Source organism: Heterodontus francisci, chromosome 8 (assembly GCF_036365525.1).
Source record: "Heterodontus francisci isolate sHetFra1 chromosome 8, sHetFra1.hap1, whole genome shotgun sequence".
Taxonomy (NCBI): Eukaryota; Metazoa; Chordata; class Chondrichthyes; order Heterodontiformes; family Heterodontidae; genus Heterodontus; species Heterodontus francisci.
This window is the reverse complement of record NC_090378.1, coordinates 62,255,164-62,275,445: the sequence shown is the minus strand read 5'-3', so window position 1 is coordinate 62,275,445 and position 20,282 is coordinate 62,255,164. Positions and strand designations below refer to the sequence as shown.

General features: G+C 45.1%; 1 protein-coding gene across 1 annotated transcript in view; it reads right to left on the bottom strand.

The window, feature by feature from the left end:
• The window catches only part of dab1a (DAB adaptor protein 1a), a 287,520-nt gene that overhangs the window by 180,607 nt on the left and 86,631 nt on the right, over positions 1-20,282 (bottom strand). Inside the window, exon 3 of the mRNA XM_068038058.1 lies at positions 14,176-14,315. Within this exon, the coding sequence (XP_067894159.1) occupies positions 14,176-14,315 (140 nt within the window). The remainder of the gene's footprint in view (positions 1-14,175; positions 14,316-20,282) is intronic.

Here is a 20,282-nt window from a genome sequence, read left to right as displayed (position 1 = left end):
GAGCCACCAACACCTTTTTAACTGTGGCCTAACTATTTCCTCATACAGGTTTATCATTGCCTCTTTAGGTTCGTATTCTCTGGCTCGGAAATTTCTGAGACCCAGCTCTGCTGGTAGAATCCCTGCCCATTCTTGCTTGAGACTGCAGACTCCATCCAAAGTCTCAAAAATGGGGTAATTTGCAGAGCCGAGGCAAGCCGCTGGTGCCCGCAACAACACATTAGTACAACAGTGGCATGCCTGATGGAGTAGGGGTGGCACAAAAAGCCCAGATGGGCTCCCACTGGAGCTACTTTTTGAGATAATTGATCTCTTCTGGGATTGGTTACCTTTATTCTCTCAAAAAATATACTTTTTTCATAAATTTTTAAAAAAGTACATTACATAACAATTCAAATTTGACATTCCATAAAATGCAATACAGTTCAATTTCTTCTAATACAGTACGTGACACTCTGAGGTGCCTCACAACACTTACAATTACAGGTTATGTCTACAACATACATTTCATGTCACACATTCTTTGGTGCATACAGCCCAAGGGGTTTTGGACAGGTTCCAAACCATTGGTGTACTTTGGTGGGAGGGCTTTAGACTGTGTCCTTTCCCCATTGATTCTTTGCGGCAGCTGTCCCAAGCCTTAGTGTGTCCCTCAGCACGTAGTCCTGGACTTTGTAATGTGCTAGTCTGCAACACTCGGTCGTAGACAGCTCTTTGCACTGGAAGACCAACAGGGTCCGTGCAGACCAAAGGGAGTCTTTCACCGAGCTGATGGTCCTCTAGCAGCAGTTGATGTTTGTCTTGGTGTGCGTCCCGGGGAACAGCCCATAGACCACAACGTCCTGCATTATGAAGCTGCTCAGGGCGAACCTTGACAAAAACCACTGCATATCTTTCCAGGCCACTTCAAAGGCACATTTCAGAAGGAGGTGGGCAACGGTCTCTTCCCCACTTCAGCTGTCTTGAGGAGAGCATGCAGAGACGCTGAGACTCTGGATATGCATGATGGACCTGATGGGGAGGCCCCTTCTCACTACCAGCCAAGCCATGCTTTAACGCTTGTTTGAAAGTTCTGGCGATAAAGCATACTGCCAAATGATGGGATTGGTTACCTTATGCTTTCGTGTGGAAATGGAGGGGGCTGGTGGATGAAAATACAGGTATTGGCTGGTGTGCAGGTTCCCCGTCACCATACTCGCCGCCGTCGAGTTTCACAAAGGCAGGGGGAGGGCGGCCCTGAGAACACACCCGATCCGTTGATTACTGCAATTGAGATCATTAAGGAGCTCATAAAGAGCTCGTTGAGGGATATGGCTCAGATGCTGGTGGGGAAGCATGGGCTACGTGCTGCGTGAGGGGAAGAACAGGTCCATGGAGGTGGATACACAGCAGGGAGCCAGTCATGACCATCCCAACAAATTAGGTGGGCACAGGAAATAGTGAAGGGCTCAGAGGGAGGCTCGGCCATTGGCACACAGGTGCCATCGGGTCAACACAGGTTGCCGGGAGATTGCTCAGGCAGTGCAGAGGGGTCGTCAATCTCCTGGCATTGCGGAGGCATAAGAGGAAGGAGCGAGGCTTCCAAACACAATTGCGAATTCACCTGTAGCAAATGGCAATGGGAGCACGAGTCTCAGATTTCAGGTCCAGTGACAATGAGATGCACCATCCTCCACAGGAAAGGCAGAGCTCCAGGCATGAGGAGGGCAAAGGAGAGGGACAAGGGGTGGAAAGGTAATGGAAGCCATAACCTCAACATAAGATGTTCTGCCGAAGATGGAACTGCCTTAAGATGTCAGATAACCAGTGCTGCAGGAGACTGCAACTCTCCAGGCAGTTAGTTACAGAAATTTGTGTCCGAGTCGGGAAGACCTCACACCTTGCTGTACTGCTCACAATTCCCTGCCAGTAGCCATCAAAGTCACTGGGGCCTTGATGTTCTTCACCTCTGGCTCCTTCCAAGGATCAGCTACGGACCTTGATGAAATCTTGCAAGAGGCTGCATACCACTGCAACTCGCTGGTCCTGATGCTCTATTTGCGAGAGCTGGACACAGATGGGGTCGTACAGGCGCAAAGTGCAGTGGGCTTCGTCTCCATCGCTGGATTCCGCCCCGGTGCAGGGCATCATCAATTGTCCCTAGTTGGCCATCAAGGCATCAAGTGACCAGCCATTGAGGTTCATTAACAGGAAGGGCTTTCACTCCCTCAACATTCAACTTCTTGCATGTGCTCGGTCTCTTTCCTGGCAGCTGCCACAACTCCTTCATCATACAGGCATGAGGAGGGCAGAGGAGAGGGACAAGGGGTGGAAAGGCTGCTGCAGCTCTTCACTCCACCCCCCAAAATCCATGGATGGAATCTAGCAGACTGGGATAAACTGGAAGAGACGACCACTCACCTCATAATGAGAACACGAGACAGAGACACAGAGGTGCTACAATCGAAGCTATCTACTTACTAGGGCCACCATCGAGCAGACCATCAGGCCTCCGATGATGCAGGCACTGATGTGCCTGGACTGGTCCGGTGGGGTCCTGCCAGGGTGTTGGAGAAAATCCAGGTTATGCCCAATTGTTGAACAAATTCTCAGACGTTGAGAATCAAACACTTTATTGCATGATATCATGGGGAAGCACACCTTACCTAAAGGCGGTCCAGTGCTACTCCCAAAGAGCTACAGATCGCCGTGGATTTATATAGTATAAAAGAGGCAGAGCCAACAATTTCACAATTAGATAAATGCCCACAAGATGATCACAACATCGCCTACGTGACTGTGCACCATGCAGAGTCTGAGGTCAGCAAAACATCAGTTTCAACAATAACAAGCTAGTTCCTTAATCCGATGCCCACTCCAGACACCATATCTGGCCGTAACGTCTGATTGTGGTTAGCTGCTCTGTCTACAATTTATGACCGTTGGTTGTGGTTAGATTAGCTACAAGCTGTGTCCTGTTTTTCTGCTTCTGCAAAGTTAAGTAATAATTAGCAAAGCTCAGAAAAATTCTCCAACACAGGGTCTCACTCATTGTGGCGGTGTGCTGCACTCTTCATAACATTGCCTTTCAGAGAGGTGTGCACCTTGAAGAGGGTGATGCACTAGAGGACACAGCTCATCAGAGGAAGAGAAAGAGCAGAAAGTGGAAGAGGTGGAGGAAGAGGAGGAGGAGGAGGAAGAAACAGAACATAAAGATGCCCTGGCTGCACAGGGAGGTGCTGGGCCTAGCATGGGGCTCAAGGGTCTCATCAGGATGCCATCAATGTCAGGGATAATCTGATCCAGGCATGTTTCAGCTGAGCCCCTGTAACCCAAGATGAATGGCATGGCATGGAACTCACTTTGAGCTGCCCACACGATCACTTCCATTGAAGATGCTGCCTGGAACAGCTCAACTCTTACCGTCGATGAAGATGCACATCTGCCCAAAGGTTTCCCAATCACCATTCACGGACCCTTGCTTCCCTTCACCACTTCATCCCTATTTTCCTGTCCCGCCATTAATAAAAGGAAGCACACACATTTGGCTTCATATCGCAATATTTGTATGACATTTAAAAAGGCAAAGAAGTGCACAGTGTTACAAAAGTGCTTCCATCTTTTAATATTTTATTTTTTGAGAGCTTGTGTTAAAATTGAAAAGATTCCATGTATGTGTTTTTTTACCAAGTTCACTGAAAGGACACTTGAGATGTTGTTTGAAAACAACCTGTGCTGGAAATCATGTGCTTTAAGCTCAATAAACAACAGAAACCTTGGTGACCTGGGGAAGATGTTTACAGAGAAGCCACATGTCAAGGTTTATGGAGGTTAGTAGGACGACTTTCTGTTTGGGATGTGAACTGTTTTGAAGACAGTTGGAGATCAATTAGACAAGGAAAACCACTCATCTCACCTCTTTCTTTAACCCTTTGATGAAACCCTGCAAAGATCCAGTGTGGGAGAGCTAAAATCCCTGGTGCTGCATCTCTCCTGAGAAGCTGGAAAAACTTGCCAGATTAATTCTCAAAACTTCCTGAAAAGAACTGCTTGAGAAAAGATCCCAGTGACTCGTCTTCGTGTACCCGGACACCAAACCAAAAGGGACATCTAACTTCCTTCCATAGTGGGGCAGGTGGCAGGGCGGAATTTAAAAAGGAAACTTTCATATTTCAATCTGTGCGTTAATGCTTTGCTTCATTACTGGATAAGTCTTGTTTGGTAATAAACTGACAATTTTTTTGTTTATTAAATAAACCTGGTTGGTATATTTTATTCTGGGATAAAAGAGTAGAATATATGATTGACCGAATTGGTAACTGGGTAAACATTTTTTTAAATATATGTTGTGACCTGCAGAGAAGTGGGACTAGAAAAGACAGTGCACTCCTCCCACCTCAGTCGTAGCATATAATTGGGGGCTTTGTGCGGGATAACCCAAAAGCTGACGACGTGTAATTGTAATTGGGGGAATAATAATTGAAAAGAGGAAATGTAAAAAAACAGGTTTCTTGTGCATGAGAGGAAAGTTTACACTACTGGAATGACTTCTCCTTTTTGGGGAAGGACGATGGATCTCTGAATGATTTGAGAAATTTAACCAAGGTTAAACTAAAGGAATTGGCAGAAAAGTTGGTGTCAGAGTTAAAACCAGGAGCTAAGAAAGCAGATATAATTAGGTAATAGCACACCAGTTGAAATTGGAAGAAGAAAAAAGGTGAACCAGATGGTAGTGCAGTTGAATTAGCTAGGATTCAGTTGGAATTTGAAATAGAGAAAAAAAGCTTGAGAAAGAAAAAATAGGGAAAAACTTAAGCTTGAACTGGAAAGAGAATTGCCAAGGAAAAAAATTGGACTTGACAGAGAGGAAAGGGTAAAAGAGAGAGCATTTCAAAGAAAAAGAGAAGAAAGGGAATTTGAAGTTAAAAAGCTAGAACTAATTCAAAAGACTGGCCTTGGCTCCAAGGAAAATTCTGGTGAGGAAAGATCTGACTCCAGCTCAGGGCCCTAGCTGTGTAAATTTGTACAAGCCCTCCCGAAATTTGAGGAAAGGGACATAGAGGCATTTTTGATTTCTTTAGAAAAGATAGCCAGACAGACGAAGTGGCCCAAAGGAAAGCTGGACACTGCTTACACAAAGCAGGTTGATGGGCAGAGCTCATGGAGTTTATGCCATACTTTCTGAGGAGGCTTCTGCAGATTATGAGATGGCAAAAAAGGCTATTCTTGCTGCTTATGAGTTGGTCTCTGAAGCAGACAGGCAGAAATTTCGGAATCTCTGAAGACAGCCTGGACAGACTTATATACAATTTGAGAGGGTAAAGCAAATTAATTTTGATCATTGGATGCAGGCACTAAAGGTAGTGGCCATGTATGAGAACCTTAGGGAAATTATTCTCCTGGAAGAATTAAAAATTCACTTCCTCCATTTGTAAGAACTCATGTTGAGAACCAGAAGGTTTCAACAGCCAGACAGGCAGCAGAAATCACTGAAGATTACGAGCTTGTTTACAAGCCTAAACCCTTTGTTTGTCATGCCCACAAACCCAAGAAGGATGCAAAATAGGAGCGTGAAAGGAAGGCAAGTAGCCGAGGACAAGAAGGGACAGCTGGGAATGCCCCAGGATCTCCTCCTCAGGCCAGAAAGGAGGATGCGGAGGGTGGAATTGAGGTCCAAAAGCCTAAGTGTTACCATTGTCATAAGGTGGGATACTTTCATGCAGAATGCTGGAAGTTGTGGGGTAAACCCATGGGACTTTTGCGTTACACAAGGCCAATGTAAAGAAAGGGGCCCTGACAGAGAGTATGACAGACAAGGCTATAATTCTGACTGCAGCTGTAAGGCCAAGTGCAAACACTGCTGTGAGTGAGGGGGATGTGAACAAGATACCTGAGAGTTATAGGGAATGCTTGTCAAAAGGAAACTTCCCTTGTCAGGCAGGTAAACCTATAGTTATACTTCAGGATACAGGAGCCACCCAAACTCTTTTGCAGGGGAAAGGCATGACTTTTCAACCAGAGAGCACACTGAATGTCAAGGTTTTAGTGAAAGGTATCGGCAGGGAGTATGTACCTACGAGCTACGATGTTGTGGCCATTACGGAGACGTGGATATCACAGGGGCAGGAATGGATGTTGGATGTTCCGGGGTTTAGATGTTTCAAAAGGAATAGGGAGGGAGGTAAAAGAGGTGGGGGAGTGGCATTGCTAATCAGGGATAGTAACACAGCTGCAGAAAGGGAGGTTGTTGAGGAGGGTTTGTCTACTGAGTCATTATGGGTGGAAGTCAGAAACAGGAAAGGAGCAGTCACTTTGTTGGGAGTTTTCTATAGCCCCCCAATAGCAACAGAGACATGGAGGAACAGATTGGGAGGCAGATTTTGGAAAGGTGCAGAAGTAACAGGGTTGTTGTCATGGGTGACTTCAACTTCCCTAATATTGATTGGAACCTCCTGAGTGCAAATAGTTTGGATGGAGCAGTTTTTGTCAGGTGTGTCCAGGAAGGTTTCCTGATTCAATATGTAGATAGGCCGACTAGAGGGGAGACTATGTTGGACTTGGTGCTTGGTAACGAACCAGGCCAGGTGGCAGATCTATCGGTGGGAGAGCGGTGGGATAGTGACCACAACTCCCTGACCTTTACTATAGTCATGGAGAGGGACAGGAGCAGACGGGATGGGAAAATATTTAATTGGGGGAGGGGGAATTACAATGCTATTAGGCAGGAACTGGGGAGCATAAACTGGGAACAGATGTTCTCAGGGAAATGCACGACAGAAATGTGGAGGTTATTTAGGGAGCACTTGCTGCGACTGCTGGATAGGTTTGTCCCGATGAGGCAAGGAAGGCATGGTAGGGTGAAGGAACCTTGGATGACAGGAGATGTGGAACAGCTAGTCAAGAGGAAGAAGGAAGCTTACTTCAGGTTGAGGAAGCAAGGATCAGACAGGGCTCTAGAGGGTTACAAGGTAGCCAGGAAGAAACTGAAGAGTGGACTTAGGAGAGCTAGAAGGAGACATGAAAAAGTCTTGGCGGGTAGGATTAAGGAAAATCCCAAGGCGTTCGACACTTATGTGAGGAATAAGAGGATGGCCAGAGTGAGGGGAGGGCCGATCAGGGATAGTGGAGGGAACTTGTGCCTGGAGTCGGAGGAGGTAGGGGAGGTCCTAAATGAATACTTTGTTTCAGTATTCACTAGCGAGAGGGACCTGGTTGTTTGTGAGGACAGCGTGGAACAGGCTGATACGCTCGAACAGGTTGAGGTTAAGAGGGAGGATGTGCTGGAAATTTTGAATGATATGAGGACAGATAAGTCCCCGGGGCCAGACGGGATATACCCAACGATATTACGGGAAGCGAGGGAAGAGATTGCTGCGCCCTTGGCGATGATCTTTGCGTCTTCACTGTCCACTGGAGTAGTAGCGGATGATTGGAGGGTGGCAAATGTTGTTCCCTTGTTCAAGAAAGGGAATAGGGATAACCCTGGGAATTATAGACCAGTCAGTCTTACGTCGGTAGTGGGCAAATTATTGGAGAGGATTCTGAGAGACAGGATTTATGATTATTTGGAAAAGCATGGTTTGATTAGAGACAGTCAGCATGGCTTTGTAAGGGGCAGGTCATGCCTCACAAGCCTTAGTGAATTCTTTGAAGATGTGACAAAACACATTGATGAAGGAAGAGCAGTGGATGTGGCGTATATGGATTTTAGCAAGGCGTTTGATAAGGTTCCCCATGGTAGGCTCATTCAGAAAGTAAGGAGGCATGGGATTCTGGGAAAGTTGGCTGTCTGGATACAAAATTGGCTGGCCCATAGAAGTCAGAGAGTGGTAGCAGATAGAAAGTATTCAGCATGGAGCTTGGTGACCAGTGGTGTTCTACAAGGATCTGTTCTGGGACCTCTGCTCTTTGTGATTTTTATAAATGACTTGGATGAGGAAGTGGAAGTCTGGGTTAGCAAGTTTGCCGATGACACGAAGGTTGCTGGAGTTGTGGATAGTGTGGAAGGCTGTTGTAGGTTGCAACGGGACATTGACAGGATGCAGAGCTGGGCTGAGAAGTGGCAGATGGAGTTCAACCTGGAAAAATGTGAAATGATTTATTTTGGAAGGTCGAATTTGAATGCGGAATACAGGCTTAAAGACAGGATTCTTGGTAGTGTGGAGGAACAGAGGGATCTTGGGGTCCATGTCCATAGATCGCTCAAAGTTGCCACCCAAGTTGATAGGGTTGTTAAGAAGGCTTATGGTGTGTTGGCTTTCATTAACAGGGGGATTGAGTTTAAGAGCCGCGAGATTATGCTGCAGCTCTATAAGGCCCTAGTTCGACCACACTTGGAATATTGTGTTCAGTTCTGGTCGCCTCATTATAGGAAGGATGTGGAAGCTTTCGAGAGGGTGCAGAGGAGATTTACCAGGATGCTGCCTGGACTGGAGGGCATGTCCTACGAAGAAAGATTGAGGCAGCTAGGGCTTTTCTCATTGGAGCGAAGAAGGATGAGAGGTGACTTGATAGAGGGGTACAAGATGATGAGAGGCATAGATAGAGTGGATAGCCAGAGACTTTTTCCCAGGGTGGAAAGGGCTATCACCACGGGGCATAATTTTAAGGTGATTGGAGGAAGGTTTCGGGGAGATGTCAGAGGTAGGTTCTTTACACAGAGAGTGGTGGGTGCGTGGAATGCGCTGCCAGCGGTGGTAGTAGAAGCAGATACATTAGGGGCATTTAAGCGACTCTTGGATAGGTACATGGATGATAGTAAAATGAAGGGTCGGTAGTTAGTTTGATCTTAGAGTAGGTTAAAGGTTCGGCACAACATCGTGGGCCGAAGGGCCTGTACTGTGCTGTACTGTTCTATGTTCTATGTTCTATGTAACTTTGTATCTGTTGCACCTAGAGTTTGATCTAATGTATGGAACAGTAACTGTCGGGGTTGTTTATAGTTTGCCTGTAGACAGAGTTGACCTACTCCTGTGGAATGATTTGGCCGGAGTGAAGGTAGTAGCTTCTCCAGTAGTCACGGAAAAACCAAGTGAAGTCAAAGAGACAGAACAGTTGCAGGAACAGGTTCCAGGAAGTTTTCCTTCATATGCAGTGACCCGAGCAATGGCTAAACAAGTTCCATTGTCGGAGGTCAGATATCCAAATATCTGAAACTTTCTTTGGGGATTTGGATAATCCAAAGGAAATGTTTAAGAAGTCTTCTCTGATCAAGGCTCAGCAAGCCAGTCTAGAGTTAAATATAGTGGCACAATTGGCTCTAATGGAAGCTGAGGAAAAGGGGTTCCGGAAGGCTACTACATTAAAAATGGAATTCTGATGAGGAAGTGGAGACCTCCTCACAGACCTGCATATGAAAAATGGACGGTAGTTCATCAGATAGTGGTACCGCCCAAGTATCGTCGGGAAATATTCAGGATAGCCCATGAAATTCCTATGGCGGGACGTGGGGATCTTGAAGAGCCCATCACATATCAGTCGACATTTTTACTGGCCAAGTCTTTCCAAGGACGTGGTGCAGTTCTGTAAAATGTGTCATAGGTGCCAGATTGTGGGAAAACTGCAACCTGCCATAAAACCTGCACCTCAAATTCCCATACCAGTTTTTGGGGAACCATTTAGTAGGATGTTAGTGGACTGTGTAGGACCTTTACTGAAAACAAAAGCAGGGCACCAATATATACTCAATGCCATGGATATAGCTACTTGGCTCTCAGAGGCCATTCCCTTGAGAACAATTTCTGCTTCGGTAGTGTTAGAGAAATTAACCCAGTTCTTCACTAGCTATGGATTACTGATTGAGATGCCGTCAGATCAAGGTTCAAATTTTATGTCTAAAATTTTCCAGGAAGTTATGAATAATTTGGGTAAAACACAGTTAAAGTCTTCAGCATAACACCCACAGACACAAGTGGCTTTAGAAAGGTACCATCAGATCCTCAAAATGATGATCAGGGCCTACTGTCATGAATATCCCCATGACTGGGATAAAGGGTTAGAAATTCTTTTGTTTGCCACTAGGGATTCACCAAAGGAGTCTATCGGTTTTAGTCGTTTTGAATTAGTTTATGGACATGAGATAAGAGGTCCTCTAAAACTAATCAAAGAAAAGTTTTTAGAACAGAGGGACGAATCTTCTATGCTAGATGAGATATCCATGTTCCGGGAACAGTTCACGAGAGCTTGCAAAGTGGCTCAGGAATACCTTAAATCTTCCCAAACAACTATGAAAAAATGGGCAGACAAGCATGCCAAGACCCGAACATTTCAACCAGGGGATGAGGTGTTAGTACTACTGCCTTTACAGAGTGAAGCACTGAAAGCACGGTTCAGTGGTCCATTTAAAGTGGTCAAGAGAATTGGTAAAGTAAATTATTTGATTGACACCCCAGATCGCCGGAAAAAGAATCGGCTGTGTCATACCAATATGTTGAAACAATATCATCACTGGGAGAAGGATAAACAAGAACGGGTGTTTCAGGTAGTAGGGACAGTGAAGGATGAAAGGGATAGTGAGGATGAGGCAGAAGGAGGCTTAGACAATTCTGAAATTGAACCTCTACTATCCGGTTAGCTAATACTGAATTGTTAGGGAGATTGGACACTATGCTTTCATATTTAGATGCAGAACAACAAGATGACCTAACAAGGCTGCTCACAGCATTGACCTTTTTCTGGGGTGTGTTGAACATTTCTTGTTCCAGTCCTACTCAGGCCCCCTTCACCAACTCTTTTTCTGGTACATTGATGACTGTATGGATGCCGTTTCCTGCTCTCGCCCCAAACTGGAAAACCTCATCAACTTTGCTTCGAATTTCCACCCTTCTCTCACCTTCACATGGTCCATCTCCGACACTTCCTTTTCGTTCCTTGACTTCTCTGTCTCCATCTCTGGGGATAGGCTGTCCACTAGTATTTAGTATAAGTCCACCGACTCCCCCAGCTACCTCAACTACACTTCCTCACACCCTGCCTCCTGTAAGGACTCCATTCCATTCTCCCAGTTTCTCTATCTCTGACGCATCTTTTCTGATGATGCAACCTTTCACAACAGCGCTTTTGATATGTCTTCCTTTTTCCTCAACTGAGGATACCCCCACACTGTGGTTGACAGGGCCCTCAACCATGTACGACTCATTTCCTGCATTCTGCCCTCACCCCTTCCCCTCCCTCCCAGAACTGCGACAGGGTTCCCCTTGTCCTCACCTTCCATCCCACCAGCCTCCACATCCAAAGGATCATCCTTCGCCATCTCCAGCGTGATACCACCACCAAACACATCTTCCTCTCCCCTCCCCTGTCAGCATTCTGAAGGGATTGTTCCCTCCACGACACCCTGGTCTACTCCTCCATCACCTTGACACCTTGCCCCCTTCCCATGGCACTTTCCCATGCATTCGCAGGAGGTGTAATACCTGCCCTTTTACCTCCTCACTCCTCACCATCCAAGCCTCCAAACACTCCTCCCAGGTGAAGCAGCGATTTACTCGTACTTCTTTCAATTTAGTGTCCTGTATTCACTGCTCACAGTCCGGTCCCCTTTACATTGGGGAGACCAAACGTAGATTTGGTGACCGCTTTGCAGAGCACCTCCGCCCGGTCCGCAAGCATGATCCTGAATTTCTGGTTGTTTGCCATTTTAATTCACCACCTTGTCTTCATGCCTACATTTCTGTCCTGAGCCTGCTGCAGTTTTCCAGTGAACATCAATGCAAGCTCGAGAAAGAGCTCCTCATCTTCCGATTAGGCACGCTACAGCCTTCTGGACACAATATTGAGTTCAACAATTTCAGACCATGAGCCCCATTATGTGTTTATTTATTTATTTTTTACATTTTTTTCTCTTTTTTAACCATGTTCTAGTCTTAAACTTATTTTTAATGTTTTTGCTTTCGTACAGAGCTGTTCATTATTCTACTATTTGCACTCTCTCTGGACTTATGTTTTGTCTTTCACTATAACTATTCAGCACTCCATTTGCATTCTGTTCCATGACATCTGGCATTTAATCTCTCCCTCCCGTCCTATCACAGACCTTCCCCCCCCTCCCCCTTTCACTTGCTCAAAACATTTCTAAACTTTGCCAGTTCTGATGAAGGGACACAGACCTGAAACATTAACTCTGTTTCTCTCTACACAGATGCTGCCAGACCTGAGTACTCTCACCACTTTCTGTTCTCATTTCAGAGTTCCAACATCCACAGTATTTTGCTGTCATATTGGGGTGAAGGGAAACTTTTTTTTGGAGGCTGAAAATTAAGCAGCCCTCAGGGATCTACACCCAATCATGCGCAATACCTCATTTATGGATGGTTGAACACCGTCTTATTGTTTTGCACTGCTGGTCCTCTAATGAACTGCCTGCTCTCTTCGGCAAGGCAGCATCAGGCCCCCATGACTGCCATCTGCCTTTTCCATTCACGCTCTGCAGGCAGCTCTCACCTCCTGGAAACGTTTGACGCTACTAATTTGGCGCTGGGCTCACCTCCTGCCTAATTAGGGCATTTACATTTCAAAATAGTGTCGCATGAGCGACACAGCTGAAGTGTGGGGTTGGGACCCGGAAATTATCCAGGCATCAGGTTCCCAACCCTGTTTTGGAAATCTGGCTCCTAGTTTGGGTTCCACCAGAACCAGATGACTCTCGACTTCATTCTTAATCTAAGCATGGACACAAGAGCTAAATGCCAGAGGAGGAATACTGTAGCTGCCCTCAACATGAAAGAAGCATTTGACTGAGTATGGTAACAAGAACCTCTAGCAAAACTTAGGTCAAGAAGCAACAAAGGAAAAACCAGGCAGTTGCTGGAGTCATACCTGACACACAGGAAGATGGACGTGACTATTGGAGACCAATGAGTACAGTCACAGGTAATAACTGTTGGAGTGCCTCATGGAGGTATCTTCAGCCCAACTAGTTGCTTTGTCAATGATAATTGCTGAATCTCCAACGATCAGCAATGGCTCTACTTCATTCAGTTTAAAGAAGAAAACCTTACTTGTGGACAATAGAAATATTTTCACAAATTTTTGAATCAAATATTTTTTGTGAAGTTAAATTGTTTTCCTCTAAGGAATATGAAATATTTTGACTGAAAACTTCTGAAGAAATGCAGTGGAATAGTTTATTTGGGTCAGGTACTGCTCACCATTGAGACAATGGGCTGGATTTTATTCGCCGTGGCGGCGCACTTGGAACTCGGAAGTCTTCCGACATGGGAGTGCCGCCACACAGCCCCCGCGATATTACACGCGGAGGCTGGTTTAAATAAAGGGGGCGGAGTGGCCGCCCCAGATAACATACAGGGGGCGGCCGCCGTATCCCCGGCAACGGTGTCCAGCATCACCGCGCAGGCGCTGGCGCCATTTTTAAAGGGCTTCAAGCCCTTCAGTTGCATTTTAAAATTTAAAAGTCCTGTCTCCCACCCCCTCCATGGGTAATGTATACATTAATTGCCCTCTTGTCTCATAATAAACCTTTAATAGTATCCCGAACCTCCCCCCCCCACTGAAATTTGTTCCCTCAACCCTGTCCTACCGTCCCCACAGCCAATAAAAAACATTTTCCCCACTCCTCCACCCCTCCTGCCCTGAAAATTATATTCCTCCCCCCTCCCCACCAAGTTCTCGCCTTGGAACTCCATACAGAGTTCCAAAGGCACGCGAGGTACAAGCAGTGGCCGTAAAATCGGCGTAGGATGGCTGCCGCTAGCAGGTAAGTGTATTTGCATTTACTTTAGGTTAATTTGAATATTAAGATGATGGGCCAGCCGCCAGGCAGCGGGTGGGTGGGCGGGAGAACCGCACTGAGGCTCCCCCCACCGCCAGTAATATGCAGCGGGCGCGTCTCGATGTCGTGGGTTGAGATGGGCCTCTCCCCGCAGAATTTTACCGGCCCCCCGACAGCCGCCGCGACCTATGGCGTCGAGGGGCTGGTAAAATTCAGCCCAATACTTTTGTTAGCCTAAATTACACTCTTTGACTGGCAAATGGATTGTGCCTTTCTGTGATGTATGAGTTATAATAAAAATGTAACTGCTTTCATCCCCCTTTGCCCTCATCTTATCTCAAGATGGTACACTACGTTGCTATGAGGTAGCTAATTCAGCAATTTGGCAGAGGACAGTTAAAACATGTTCAGAATAAATATTCATTGTTTTATTATATTTCAACAATTTTGAAATTCTGAAAAATTACCTTTAGTTTCATCATTGAGTCTTGGCAGAGTTTATCTCCCCTTGCAGCTGAAACCTCATCCACACCAATTAGTTTTGCCCTGTACCGGAATCCATCTCCTTTAAACCGTTTTATCAGACCAGCTTCACTCCGATCCTGACCTGGAAGTTAAAAGAAATTAAGGTTACAATGTAATTATTTTATTTGTTTATTATGGTATCAAGTGAAGAAGCAAACAAATGCAACTAAATCCCCTTAGGACTAAGCTATAACAACAACTTGCAATTATATAGCATCTTTAATGTGGAAAAACATCCCAAGCCACTTCACAGGAGAGTAAAAATAGGCACAGGGAATGTAAGGAAGTTAAGAGAAGTGACCACAGGCAGGATAAAATAGAAAGCTTTGAGAAAATATATAAGAACAGGGAAAGAAGTCGTCAAATACAGAGAGTAGGATAGGGAGTTCCAAAAAGTAAGGTAAAGACCGCTGATAGCTTTGCAATTGATGGTGGATGAGACAGCGGGGGTACACAAGAAGTCACAATTAAACAAAAGAAGGGCTTGGGATGGGGATGAAGGATGGAGGAAGTCACAGAGAGAAGGTGAGGTGAGGCCATGTAAGGGTTTGTAAAACAGGGAGAAGATCTTGAAATCAAAGCATTGGAGAAAGTGGGAGCTAATATAGATCAGTGAACACTAGTGTGATGGATAAGCAGGAGTCAATATAGCAGTACTTAGCATAAGGGAGGAGATGTGCGGTGGTACATTGAATAAGCTGGAGTTTATGGAAGGTGCAGCTTGGATGCCATAGAGGAGGGTGTTAGAGAAATCAAGTATGAAGTCAAATAGAATAGGTTTTGATTGTGGTAAAAGTGAGGAAGGAGCAGGATTGGATGATTTTCTGGAGGTGGAATTAAGCAGTCTTGGAGGGGCCCAAGATGTGTGGTTTCAATCTCAGCTCATGTTAGAGAGCAGACTGGGATTTCAGACTATCTGGTGTAGCCTGAGTGAGAAGTTAGGGTGGAAATTGGAGTCAGTGGCAATAGTACAGTTTTGACCAGGGGCCAGAAATGATGGCTTCAGAATTCCCAATGTTCCACTGGAGGAAATTCTGGCTCATCCACATATGTTGTATAAGAAGTCTAAGGTAGTTGTGGTGTCAAAGAATGAGGTAGGGCTGGGTGCTATCAGCTTATCTATGCAAATTGACCTCATGCCCATGGAAAATACCACTGAGAAGCAAAATGGGCAAAAAACGGAAGGGATGAGGGAGGAACATTGTTGTACACCACAGGTGAACAAGTGGGAGCAGGAGGAAAAAATAATTCTGGAGATGCAATGGCTGCATTTGGATAGCTATTAGTGGAACCAAATAAGGGTAGCTCTATGGAGGTGGAGCAAGAAGGAGAGATAATGGAGGAAGATGTCGTAAATGTCACAAAGAAGTCAAAAACGACACAAAAGGATAATGCAGTGAGGTTGTAGTCACATTGGTGGTTTTGATGAGTGGCAGGGTAGGGTAAATATGAAGGAGAAAGGAGGTTGAAGGCAGGAAACAAGGAGAGAAGGAGTGGTGGCTGAAGCAGTTGTCTTGGTTTCAGCCTTGAAAACAATAAAATATATAAGCTGCTAGCATAACGTGAATCAAAGTTTCACTAAAACTGAGGTTTAAAATAAATGGAAATTACTTTGCATGCAATACACTAACTACCATTAAAGAAACACTGACAAAGTGCACAAAGTTTATTTAATCAAGTTTATTTAATCCACTCAACTGGATTATCTATTTCCATCTCCCAATCTTCTACTATGCTCTGGAATGATAAAACAACATAATACTACTTCAAATAAGATTAATAGCTATTATTCTCAACATAATATGTTCCCAATTTTTCCATTTACAGCTCTTTAATAATTTATTGGTATAACACATGTTAATCTACACCCACGCCCAATTCAGACATGATTGTTATGCCGCAATGTCTGACAGGTCTTTCCTGAAAAAGTATACCATACACCTGCAGGTACCCTGTGTTTATTAATATATAAGTGCACTCCATTTTTTCAGGGAAGCCACAGCATGAGTTGAGTTTTAAGCAGGAGACAAAGGGGTAAAAAATTAGTTCACACCACTAGTCCAGTGTGAACTGGGAGCAGAGGCTTGCTCCAAACTGGGCCTCAGGCTTCATCTGAATACATCTGTGTCGAAATGCAGCAAGACCTGAACAATATCCAGGCCTGGGCTGATAAGTGGCAAGCAACATTCGCGTCACACAGTGCCAGGCAATGACCATCTCCAACAAGAGAGAATCTAACCATCTCTCCTTGACATCCAACGGCATTACGATCGCTGAATCCCCCACTATCAACATCTGGGGGTTACCATTGACCAGAAACTGAACTGGAGTAGCCATATAAATACCGTGGCTACAACAGCAGGTCAGAGGCTAGGAATCCTGAGGCGAGTAACTCACCTCCTGACTCCCCAAAGCCTGTCCACCATCTACAAGGCACAAGTCAGGAGTGTGATGGAATACTCTCCACTTGCCTGGATGGGTGCAGCTCCAACAACACTCAAGAAGCTCAACACCAATCAGAACAAAGCAGACTGCTTGATTGGCACCCTATCCACAAACATTCACTCCCTCCATCACTGATACACAGTGGGAGCAGTATGTACCATCTACAAGATGCACTGCAGCAATGCACCAACGCTCCTTCAACAGCACCTTCCAAACCTGTGACCTCTACCACCTAGAAGGACAAGGGCAGCAAATGCATGGGAACACCACCAACTGCAAGTTCCCCTCCAAGTCACACACCATCCTGACTTGGAACTATTTCGCCGTTCTTTCACTGTCGCTGGGTCAAAATCCTGGAACTCCCTTCCTAACAGCACTGTTGATATACCTACCCCACATGGACTGCAATGGTTCAAGAAGGCAGCTCATCACCACTTTCTCATGGGCAATTAGGGATGGGTAATAAATGCTAGCCTAGCCCGTGACGCCCACATGCCATGAATGAATAAAAAAAACACACCTTGCAGCTCCACTCATTTCTATTTCTCTGCAGGCACCTCACATTCCCATCTGAACAACTAATACTCACACACACTCTCAGCCTCTCACACCCATGCTTTACAGTCACTGCCCACAAATGTTGTCCTTCCCTCCACACAAGCCAGTACTAACACTCAAAGCTCTCTGCTTTTTCTCCTTGAAGGAGAAAAGAGCACAATACTTGGCAAGAAGCAGAGACATGTGCGGGGTTGGGACAGGGTGTGGTGGTGTAGGTGGCAGATGGCCCTCCAGTGACAGGCACCTTGTTGGACATTGGTAATACATTCCCACCTGCTCCACTGAGGAGGCCTTATTTCAGGAGGCTGCAGATGTCAGCAACAACCTGCCATAACAGCACAGGCTTTCTGAGGCACTGGTGCTTGTTGTTTTATTGCTTTCTTCAGCAATAAGGTACCATACAATCTTGAGCTGAATGGTAGTTAAATATTAGGTTCTTTATTGTGAAGTAACAAGTTTGCAATAGAGTTCTATCATACACATTTGACTAAGTGACTAACACGACTCCAACTGCTCTATCACATGTTGGCTGACATCACTTCCTTTGATGATTAATGAAGTACTCAGACTGTTAAAGTGATATCACAACAGTGCTCAGACATGTCGATAGAGCTGGTCCTCTGCCTGTAGACCCTGTGCTGGGTCTCACCTCCTTCCAGCTGGATTTTGGTGTCCATCCCATCTGCCTGTAGAGCTAGTGCTGCTGCTGCTGGTGTTGTTCCTGCTGTTGGTGGTTGTATGGCTTCTGCTCTTGACCCTCATCAGAGGTGGAAGGTGCAACTGAATAAGCTGTTCCCATGCCTTGTTGAAGGCTGGCAGCAGGGAAATGCAGCCGAAGGTGAGTGAAGTGCCTTCCAAGAAGTTGGCAATCACCTATCAAGCAGTGAAAGGACTCTCTGAGAGAAGAAATGCTTTAAACAGCACTTTCTTAATGGCTGGGGCTGGAGCTTTTTAGTGTGTCTGATCAAAGCGTTCACAGCTTGTCAGTTTCATTGAAGAAGCTCTTCCCGCTGTGTACTCGCCTTGGGGACCCAGACGAGGTGCAGACACAATGTGTAAGCCATGCGCTGTTGGGAAAGACAAAATTCATGGTTAAAAAGTCTCTTAACTGCCTTTTTAATCACCTCAATTATTTTCTTGCTGGACTCACAGGGGTTCCCCCGTAGAATTCAAAATCAGCCCGGGGAAAAGCCAGAAGATGCCAGGATGTCTTTGCAATCCTGACCCAAGATCATTTTTTGTCACTTTCCTACTCAGCACACGTCAGAACCCACCTCCACTTGGCTGGGAAAATTCTGCCGATTGAGCGGAACAGGGTCAGCACTGGCTGATATCTTCACGGGATCTATAAACAGGAACAAGGCCCCACATTAGCATATTCAGGGGATCTAATGCCTGTTTACGGTGGCCGCATGAGACGCCTGAATATTGTGAAATGCCAATATGGTGTCGAACATATATCAGGCATCACTAGAGTACAGGACAGAGCTCTGCAAAATTGCTTCATTTTGCCCTGGGTTTCTGCCCAGAAAATGGATGAAACAGGGGTCAATTTCTACCCCAAAATATCTGTTGCATAATCCAAATATTACTGACATGTCACTCTGGGCTTTAGTGTTAAAGGCAAATTATGCTTAACTAACCTGATTGAGTTTTTGGTGAGCTAACAGAGGGTTGATGAGGGTAATGCGATTAATGCACTGTATATGGACTTCCAAAAGGTGTTTGATGAAGTGCCACATAATAGACTTGCCAGCAAAGTTGAAACCCTTGGAATAAAGGTACAGTGGCAGCATGGTTACAAAATTGGCAGCTGACAGGAAACTGAGTAGTGAGGAACGGTTATTTTCCAGACTGGGAAGATATACAGTGGGGTTCCCCAGTGGTCGGGACTAGGATCACTGTTTTTTTATATATTAATGACCTAGACTTGGCTGTACAGGGCACAATTTCAAAATTTGCAGATGACACAAAACTTGGAAGTATTGTGAACTGTGAGGAGGATAGTGATAGACTTCAAGAGGACATAGAAAGGCTGCTGCAATGGGCAGGCAAATGGCAGATGAAAATTAATACAGAGAAATGTGAAGTGATACATTTTGGTAGGAAGAATGAGGAGAGGTAATACAAACTAAGGGGTATAATTCTAAAGGGAGTGCAGGAACAGAGGGACCTGGGGGTATATAAGGAGAAATCATTCAAGGTCAGTTGTAATTTTACATACAGAGAATCTATCTAATTAATGTGTCATTTGATAAACCAAATTATAAGCACAAAATTAATATTTCTATGATAGATATTTCCAAGCTACTCTAAGATGGGACATTCAGATAAAAGTGCTCTTGTAAGCCTCTGCAATAGTTCAGTGACTAAGTGCCCCATGTGGCGCATTACTAAAGCATACAGGAAGGTCTCGGGTTCAGTCCTTGGTCTTTGTTGAGATAATTGATCTCAGTGCAGGTCGTGGTGGGAGTGCTACAATTGCCACTGAACTATCAGCAGAGCCCGTTAATTGCCTCCAATTGTAATTTCACAATCTTCTCTGTATTTTGTACTGAACATTGATGTTGTGGAAGACAAAGCACTATGATACACATACCAATTGGCAAAACCAGCTATTAGTTTTACTCAGGACATAGATGTCTGTCAGAAACTGGCCGGATTGCACTGGAATACCTCACTGTGCTTCTAGGCACATTGTAAATAGGAACTACAGTGGTTTGTACAATATAAATGGGATTGTTTGTGCTTCACTGTAGTGTTACCTGGTCTCATTTCTCAATCCGACTCTCACATTACTTTACAATTCTGAAGCAACGCATTACTTAGGAGAAATCAGATTTCTTTTCCTTTCATGCGGCATTACGAACAATTTAAAGTTATCTGCAGCTTTAAATGAGACTTGGCTAACCATTTACTTAGATAGTCTTATTCAATTATACAACAATATTTTAAACTGAATTTGAATGCCATGGTTTTCAGTACAGTGTTACTTTGGATTCCTCTGAATTACATTAAAAATATATGCAAGAGCTCAGTGACTTTA